Source organism: Poromitra crassiceps, assembly GCF_964638095.1.
Source record: "Poromitra crassiceps genome assembly, chromosome: 8".
Classification (NCBI taxonomy): domain Eukaryota; kingdom Metazoa; phylum Chordata; class Actinopteri; order Beryciformes; family Melamphaidae; genus Poromitra; species Poromitra crassiceps.
The window spans coordinates 47,480,538-47,490,537 of NC_139629.1; the positions used below are offsets into that span (position 1 = coordinate 47,480,538).

The window sequence follows — 10,000 nt, forward strand, 5'->3', positions numbered from 1 at the left end:
TGGGCATCTGGTGATTCCCACCCCTAGGATGTGGTGTAAGGGGAGGGGGGCTAGTCAAGTAGAAATGTTCTCTCCTGTATTGTCCTCTGGTCCTAATAGTCGCTGACAAGCCTGAGTCATGGTTAACAGAGACAAGCCTGAGTCATGGTTAACAGAGAGCTTTGTGGAAAACCCATCTGGCCCTTTTCATGACTGCGAGACATTTACACAATCTGAATCCTGAGGACAAGCACAGGCTGAGCTGTGGGAGGCTGATGGAGGCTGACAGGACACACACACACACACACACACACACACACACACACACGCACACACACACGACACTAGACACACAATAGACACTACAGAGAGGGATGATTCATTCAGAGGAGAAGGATGAGATCAGATGAGAGCTGATGGAGAGAGGTGTGGAGGAGATAGGAGGTGTGCCGCTGAATGGGCGATATGACTGATGGGCGGTGTCAGGATCCGTCAGGGTCTTTGGGGTTGAGGAGACAGATGAAAGGTCTCATTAAATAATGACAATGGAGAGAGAGAGAGATGAGGGAGGGACAGAGCCACGGAGAGAGGGATGAGAGCTGAGCAAGAGAGGGACAGAGCGATGGAGAGAGGGACAGAGAGACAGGGAGAGAGAGATGAGCGAGAGAGGGACAGAGACAGACAGGGAGAGAGAGATGAGCGAGAGAGTGACAGGGAGAGAGAGATGAGCGAGAGAGTGACGGGGAGAGAGAGATGAGCGAGAGAGGGACAGAGAGACAGGGAGAGAGAGATGAGCAAGAGAGTGACAGGGAGAGAGAGATGAGCGAGAGAGTGACGGGGAGAGAGAGATGAGCGAGAGAGGGACAGAGAGACAGGGAGAGAGAGATGAGCGAGAGAGTGACAGGGAGAGAGAGATGAGCGAGAGAGTGACGGGGAGAGAGAGATGAGCGAGAGAGGGACAGGCAGAGAGACAGGGAGAGAGATGAGCAAGAGAGGGACAGAGAGACAGGGAGAGAGAGACATTAACGCCCACAAGTATGATCAGGGCTTTCCACACTACACTTAGCCGGGGTTAAGTCAGTCTCTTAGCCCAGGGCTAAGAGAGCTGCCAGCCCAGGGCTAAGAGAGCTGCCAGCCCAGGGCTAAGAGAGCTGCTAGCCCAGGGCTAAGAGAGCTGCTAGCCCAGGGCTAAGAAAGCTGCTAGCCCAGGGCTAAGAGAGCTGCTAGCCCAGGGCTAAGAGAGCTGCTAGCCCAGGGCTAAGAGAGCTGCTAGCCCAGGGCTAAGAGAGCTGCTAGCCCAGGGCTAAGAGAGCTGCTAGCCCAGGGCTAAGAAAGCTGCTAGCCCAGGGCTAAGAGAGCTGCTAGCCCAGGGCTAAGAAAGCTGCTAGCCCAGGGCTAAGAGAGCTGCTAGCCCAGGGCTAAGAAAGCTGCTAGCCCAGGGCTAAGAGAGCTGCTAGCCCAGGGCTAGCCCAGGGCTAAGAAAGCTGCTAGCCCAGGGCTAAGAAAGCTGCTAGCCCAGGGCTAAGAGAGCTGCTAGCCCAGGGCTAAGAGAGCTGCTAACCCAGGGCTAAGAAAGCTGCTAGCCCAGGGCTAAGAGAGCTGCTAGCCCAGGGCTAAGAGAGCTGCTAGCCCAGGGCTAAGAGAGCTGCTAGCCCAGGGCTAAGAAAGCTGCTAGCCCAGGGCTAAGAGAGCTGCTAGCCCAGGGCTAAGAAAGCTGCTAGCCCAGGGCTAAGAGAGCTGCTAGCCCAGGGCTAAGAAAGCTGCTAGCCCAGGGCTAAGAGAGCTGCTAGCCCAGGGCTAACAAAGCTGCTAGCCCAGGGCTAAGAGAGCTGCTAGCCCAGGGCTAAGAAAGCTGCTAGCCCAGGGCTAAGAGAGCTGCTAGCCCAGGGCTAAGAGAGCTGCTAGCCCAGGGCTAAGAGAGCGTTCACACTCGCACGATCCAGGCCCACTCCAAAGTGGGCTAACCCTGACTTCAGCCCCGGCTAGCTGGCCCTGCTCAACCGCGACTTTCTATCTCCACCACACATCGTTAACAATACGTGTGTGAAACGGCGCTAAGTTAGCCTGGGGCTATCTTAGCCCTACTCTTAGCCCAAGCTGCTTAAGTGTATGTAAACGTCTGAGTAGTGTAATGTGCTAACGACTTGCCAAACTATAGTGAAATCTGTGTCGTGATTAAAAAAGGATTTTTAATGACTTCAACTGTGTGTCAACTTCCAACTTCAACTGTACAAACACACCCGTCCCGCGCACAAAGATCTTTACTCTGTTAATTGGCTGAGCATCTTTGATCGATGTCAGGCAGGCTTTAGATGCGTGGTGACAGGGGCAAGCAGGAAGAGAGGTCTTATCGCTCACAAAGAGCCTCCAGGCTCCCCTGACTTTGCACTAATCCCTGATTGAGCTGCACTCAGGGCAGGGCAGGACAGGGAGGCAGAGCAGGACAGGGAGGCAGGGCAGGACAGGGAGGCAGAGCAGGACAGGGAGGCAGAGCAGGACAGGGAGACAGAGCAGGACAGGGAGGCAGAGCAGGACATGGAGACAGAGCAGGACAGGGGGGCAGAGCAGGACAGGGAGGGAGAGCAGGACAGGGAGACAGAGCAGGACATGGAGACAGAGCAGGACAGGCGGGCAGAGCAGGACAGTGAGGCAGAGCAGGACATGGAGACAGAGCAGGACATGGAGACAGAGCAGGACAGGGAGGCAGAGATGGAGGATGGCAGGCAGAGGGAATACAAAAGGAGGAGCAAATACAAGGGGATGAGAGACATGATGGGACGAAGTAAGCAGGGAAGGACGAATAAGCAGTTTGAAGACACAATCAGAGTGATGAAATCAATACAGACGTCCAGAGAAAGAAGCGAAGGGGGAAGGGAGAGGAGTGGGAAGACAGGGTGGATATGACAGAGATGCAACTTGTGTCTGTCACACATGCTGTCGTCTGAAGATGACAGATCTAGTTAGTGTATTATTCACTGTCTGTCTGTGAGTTTCTCCTTAGAGATTATGTCAAAGTCAAATTGGAGATAATTTGTATTTGTGTGAGTTCCATTGGCCACCTGTCATTGACTTTTCCCTCAAACAACTCCATTAATGACGGAAGGCATTGAATAGTTTTACTTGGTCAAACCAAGTGATTCAGCTATTTAGAATCAGGACTATCTAACATGCACAATTGCCCGCATTTGTGACTGTGGGACTTACAGGTCTGCACTCCCAAAAACCTCTGTTTCGCAGTCATCTATTCAAATATGAATTTTGATTGTCCCCTAATAGATTACAGAATACGCCAACACGTTTGCAAACAAAACAAATCATGCTAACCTTGTCTAATTTTCCAAAATAGTCCACACAGCGGACATTATGGACAGCAAATTCAACACTTATGTTGCTGTCTGAACCTGGCTCAGTGGTTTAGCACTACTACAGCAAGACGGTCTCGGGTTTGAATCTCCACCGCTCCTTTCTGTGTGGAGTTTGCGTGGGTTTCCTCCCACAGTGCAAAGACAAAAATGCTGTGTTTTTCTAGTATCATAATGTATATAATCTAATCAAATGTGTTGTGTGTAGATATGCTGTAGTATATGAGTGTGAAATTCCTTTCAGACATGCTTGTGATAAGGGGATATTTAACTGAACTGAACTGAACTGAACCTTCTCATAACACACTCTGCAGAGCAGCTCAGTCATGTGTGACGTGATTGCTATCCGTTTGTTATTACTTTCTAATATATTCACCTGTTCGTATGGAAATGAGACAGGCTTTTTGGACGGGAGGGGAACGGAAAGAAGAGTCAGCTGGGACTATTACACGGACAAGCACGAATTCGCTATATGCCAGGCAGCAGCGTGTGTGTTACTGATGACATCACTGATGACCTCATCGGTCATCTGGCTACCTGGCAAAAATAATGCCGCTGGCTGCCGGCCACTGATGATGACGTCATTTTGTCCTCGGGGTTGTGTGAGTCGGTCAGCCTTCCCAGTGATGTCACTCGAGCAATTGTGATGTTGTCAGTGATGTCATCAGTGAGTGATGTCATTGGTGATGTCACTCAAGTTTTTTGTTTGTTTTGTTGTCAGTCAGTCGTCAGCCTTCCGACCTTCAGAAAGAACCAGGTTTAGGGCGGCAGCCAGCTTGGCAAAAACCGGTTTCATGCCACCAGGTGGCGGTCCACGCAAACAGGTACCGGAATGCAGGTCGTTCAAAACCGCGAGGTGCCGGATCGTGTTCCTGCCCCCCCCCCCCTCTTCCTCTTCCTCTTCCTCTTCTATACTCCCCATCTCTAATTATACTTCCACTCTCTTTGCCTCCCCTTTCTTTCCCTTCCCCCATCCTTCAATCTCACCTCCACCCCCCCCCCCCCCCCCACCCCACCCCCCCCGTGTGTAATGAATGAGGTAGCGCCTCCTGTTGGACAGAAGTAGGTCTCGGGAGGGGTGTGTGGGGGGGCAGGGTGGGCCGGTGGCAAAGGGTGAGCGGGTACACCAGAGAGACCTGGCCAGCGGAGATAGAGTTTGATGGATGTGCCTCAGATCAGGACAAGAAGAGCGAGGGAGGAGGAGGAGGAGGAGGAAGAGGAGGAGGAGGAGGAGGAGAGATGATGGGGAGCCGTCGTTCCATTTCCCTTCTGCCCGGTTCCTTGATGATGAAGGCCATTACTCACGCCGAGATGTGAGCCGCCGTCAAATTACTGATTGCCACGCTCCAGCCCCCCCACAACCCACCTCACCTCACCCCACCCCACTGCTCCACCCCTCCGCCTTTCTTCTTGTCTTTCAGCGTCTCTATTGTTTTCATCTTGAGATTTCTTTCCCCAGCTGCTTCACTCTTCCTCTTCCTCCATCTCACGGCCCCACGGTTCAGCTGTCAGTGTAGCTCTCTCCTCCTCCTCCTCGTAACTTTTTCCCTCCCTGCCTGCCTCCTGTATCTTCTGCCCTCCCGCGTGTCACACGGTCACTCCCAGATTTATTTGCCTTGCGTCAATATAAGGAGTGTAAAAGATGACAGAAGCTAAATCAGCATGCTAGAAGCCCATTTCCCTGCAGAGATAGAGATAATACAGTAGACACCCTCAGATGAAGGAGCGTGTCCCCAACCCCCCCCCCCCCCCACATCCACACTCAATCATCCGAACGAGCGAGCATTTCCACACCTCCGCTAACTCCATCTCAATTAACGATGGGGGGGGGGGGGGGTTGCAGTAAATTTGGGTTATTAAAATGGCTCCGTCGCTCCATTGAGCCGGGATAGAAGTCTGTGCGTAATTAGAAGCCCAGCGAACCGCACTGGAGCTTGGAGCCGGAGACGGACGTTGTTTTCAATTAAGGCCTACAAAGCAGAACGCGCCGAGCGAGCTGGGGACGAGCCAGAACTTGATAGGGCTGATTTGTGCTTAAATTGGCGGAGATCTTATTACGGCAAGCTTGGCACAGGTATAAATTGTCATATAGGCTTTTATATATTGAGATGTGAAAAGTGTTATGGGGGGCCGTTCTTTGTGTCATAAAAGAAAAGGCAGAAGTGACAACGTTGGATATTGCATGCATGTGTGCGTGCAAATTGCATTTTTTTCTTGGTTTTTAATCAAGCCCCACCCCCCCTTCTCCTTTTGGCCACTCCCCAGTTATGGTGTCCCGGTCGTTGCTCGACCCCCTCTGCCGATCTGGAGAGAGCTGTAGACTAGCACATGCAGGAGATAGCGCGTGTTAGGATCACGCTATTCCCCCAACTCCCCCCCCCCCCCACCCCCCTGAACAGGTGCCCCCCGACCGACCAGAGGAGGCAACTAGTGCAGCTACCAAGGACACTTAACCTTAATCCGGCTTCCCACCCGCAGACACGGCCGATTGTGCCTGTATCGATGCCCCACCAAGCCGGAGGTAACACGGGGAGCTCGAACCTGCGACCCTCGTGTTGATAGTTCAGGGAATCTAACGCCGCACACACAGAACCCGGACGCCCGCAAATTGCATTTTTTTTGTGTACAGTATGACACTTTAGCGTGGATAATCCTATGAAATGCAGTCAGTTGTGGAGCAGAATGTTTGGCAGCATTTCAAACTGCTCTCTATTGAAAATCAGCCCAGAGTCTTTGTTGTGGACTTGGCTCAGTCAGAGCACGAATGAATGGATTAGATATGGGAGCGGGTCAGGACAGAGAGCCGAGAGAGAGAGAGACAAGGAGATGCTGTGTTTTCTGACCATGTGAACTGACTGTGACCTCCTTTCAATGCCCATATCAATTCACTGCACATGGCCAGGCCACACAATGGATGCCAGAGATAGAGAGGAATCTAGTGATGGGGAGAGAGAGAGAGAGAGAGACTTGTTGTGCGCTCATGTAATTGAACGATAAAGATGGCCGACATGGTGACAGCTCGCACACGATAGATGCAAACCACAGCTAGTGCTGCTGCCTGCATAATAGAGTTGACCTGGAAAAGAGACGAGTCTAGCCTAGCAAATTCACACACATGCAAATACACACGCACGCGCGCACACACACGCACACACGCACGCAACGCACATCAAAACAACACACTGACACATCTGAATATTATGCACAGTGTCACAATAAAATGACACACATTATGCAATAAACTGAGGTGCCACAATGAAAGCTATTGCTGTCATGAGAAATGACATCAGGAAAAGAAGACGCTAGCTACAGTATTATTGCACACAGTGATGCTGCTCATGTTGACGCCTTTAGAAATAATAGATGGAATGTAATTAGCATACCAAGGTGCATTGCCGGCGGAGGAGGTGAACTTGGATATTCTACACAACTGGGGCAACGCGTGTGAGAAAACATGGCGGTCGTGATGATGATGCGCTGGAAACGGCGGCTTTGCATGCTTCTCTGTAAATTAGGGTCGAGAGGTGAGAAACTGGATGCTCATTTTAATGAGAGGAACCGTGTCTGTTTGTCCTTTTACACCTTAGTTACCACGCTATGTGAATGTCATTCCTTGCTAATATTCCCGTATGTGCATCGACATGTACAGTAGATGATAACCTTTTAATACTAGGCGAATGGTTAAAGTTGTGGGCAGTGGCGGCCCGATGGTTAGAGAAGCGAGCTTGTGACCGGAAGGTCGTCGGTTCAATCCCCGGGACCGGCAGGATAAATCTTGGGTGGGGAAAGTGAAAAGGCAGCGCTTGGCCCCTCTCCCTCATTACCACCACTGAGGTGCCCTTGAGCAAGGCCCTTAACCCCCAACCGCTCCTGTGGAGCTGCTCAGTCAGCCAGCAGATCAGACTGTGGTTGTAGGCTACTGGTCAGCTTCCAGGTGTGAATGTGTGTGTGTGTGTGAATGTGAACAGGGCGCTCCTGAAAAAGACAGCATTGCTCTCAGTGAGACTCCCCCTGTATAAAGGTAAAAAAAAAAAAAAAAAAAAAAAACGTGGCTATTATGATTGTAATCCAATCTTATTTATAAGCCCCCCCCCCCCCGATAAGCTGTTTTCCTTCTGTGAATTTATTTCTCTGCACCAAATTTTTTAATTTGTAATTTACCCAAAACTTCCTGAAGGGATTTTTAGAGAAGACTGTGGCATTAAATCCCCTAGAGATGCTCCGATCAGCTTTTTTGAGGCCGATCACCGATCACCGATCACTGGAAGCAGTATCTGCCGATCCCGATATGGCCGATCACCGATCACCATCAATTCAAGCCTTCTATTTATTGTGTCGCATTATTCATATATTTAATTATTCTTAACAACATCGACATTGTATATTAAGTATTAAAATTAGGAGATGAGAAAGTATCATGAATTGACAACCGTTTTATTGCAGGCTAAGGCAACATGCAACTCTCTCTAGAGACACTCTCTTAGACAACTTGGAGCTTACAGAGTAGACTGTATACTGTAGCTTTCCTGTGGAAAAATAAATACAGTCTTATAAAACAAAAAATATAATACTATGTACACAACATGTGCACCAACACAGCTTGGAACATGTCTGTGAAAGCTGCAGCGATAGCCTCCGCGGTGTGTGACCCAGAAAACTCTTGTGAGTGAAGTACAACTTTGTTCAGGTCGAACTTTTCATCAATAAACTGCGCAGTTAGGCTCAGCATGGACATAGGACAGACACTCGAACTCCAAATGTCAGTCGTGAAGCTGATTGACGTGGTGTTGTCTTTCATAAGGCTCTCGATGTGCTTGTACACAATTTGGTATAATTCCGGCAGGCAAACGTCAGTTAAATATTTACGTCCTGGCAGCGTGTAACGTGGATCCAAGCAGGACATGAGGCGTTTGAACCCGAGGTCTTCCGCAACAGACAGCGGCTGCTGATCAAGACATATGAATTCCATTAGCTTTGCATTTATTTATTTTCGTTTCTTGCTGTCGTTGCTGTCGTTTCAATGTCTCTGTTACAGTTAGCTGAGTGAGTGGCGTTCGGTTGCTGCACGCTCTTTCGCTGCCTTAGCGCTCGCCAACTTTGTAAACTCCTCAAATTCCTTGACGTGGGAAACCTTCAAATGTCTTATGAGGTCCGTAGTGTTGAAACTCTTCTGCTGCGTTCCTCCACGCGGTATCTCCTTTGAGCACACAATGCAAACGGCAAATTTGTTGTCCTTCTCCAACAAGTTGTAAAATTGCCAGACAGGCGACGCCATGTTAGCTGCTGTGCTGTGTCGCCCAAGCTGCTTTCGCTATAGAGAGAGTGCAACTTCCAAACACTTTTTCGCCACTACCACCACGCCCCCTAAGGAAACTTGGGAGCCAATGAAGCTTCATGACACGGAGAGACAGCCAATCACAAGCTGCCCTTTAGGAGACCGGAAGAATACTACTTGGCAGCCTGGGAGTGCACTATCTCTATATTGAAACGTCTCTGGTAGTAGTTGTTGCATATTTTGTGTCATTCTGATCGGCCTTGTTTGATCGGCACTTTTGATAACTCCGATCAAAGCCGAAAAAGGCCAAATCGGCCGATTCCGATCACGTGCCGATCGATCGGAGCAACTCTAAAATCCCCCATGCCGGATATCTCAGCAGGCTAGAGCAATTTACAAGGCGATAATAATACCAAAATGTACCTGTCATACCTCAGGAAACTACAAATACACACACGCCCGCCCACACAAACACTCCTCTCTCACACACTCAGTCTGCTTCATCTCTTGACTACACAGCCGGTTAATTGGACTCTGTACCCTCTGCTTGCTGTGTGTCTTCAGCTGCGTCCGGGCGAGGCCTTCACCGTGTACCACACCAGTCCCACGTTGTCCAGTCTGTCCAAGCCCGTGGTGCTGTGGACCCAACAGGACGTCTGCAAGTGGCTCAAGAAGCACTGTCCTCACAACTACCTGACCTACGTAGAGGCCTTCTCCCATCACGCCATCACAGGTAACGTGCACATACACGCACGCAACACGCACACGCTAATGCTCATCTCCAAAATGACTGATGCACAGAATATCAAAATGAGGCATATTAAGCACCGGAGCATAGCATCATAGCATCATATTAAGCACCGGAGCATAGCATCATTGCAGGACCAGGACAATGATGATCAGTTTATGATCGTTTTTTCTTTCTGACCCCCATGTGAACCCCCCTTGCTTTTTTTCCCCTGGAGACACCCCGACTGACCAGAGGAGGCACTAGTGCAGCAGCGACCAAGACACATACCCTTAATCCGGCTTCCCACCTGCAGACACGGCCAACACGGCCAAAACATAGGGGCTCGAACCTGCAACCCTCGTATTGGTAGGCAGGGAATCTACCACTGCACTACATGGACGCCCCCACACACAGACATATGTATAGTAGGGGTGGGAATCACCAGATGCCCACGATACGATACTAAAACGATACTTGAGTCACGATACGATAGTGTTGCGATATCGCGATATGCTAGTATTGCGATATATTGAATATTGCGATATTTCGATATATTGTCTACCTCCTTTTCCTACCTTTTCCTTGACCTCACCGGAAGTAAAACATGCAGTGTTTTTTTGTTTTGATTTGTTTTTGCCCCACATGTAGGCTACA

At 50.0% G+C, this 10,000-nt stretch overlaps 1 protein-coding gene across 1 annotated transcript in view; it reads left to right on the top strand.

Moving 5' to 3' along the window:
- Positions 1-10,000, top strand: part of LOC310780768 (uncharacterized protein) — a gene marked incomplete at both ends in the record, with an annotated part of 74,772 nt that overhangs the window by 42,507 nt on the left and 22,265 nt on the right. The window contains one exon of the mRNA XM_083641272.1: positions 9,181-9,349. Within this exon, the coding sequence (XP_083497398.1) occupies positions 9,181-9,349 (169 nt within the window). The remainder of the gene's footprint in view (positions 1-9,180; positions 9,350-10,000) is intronic.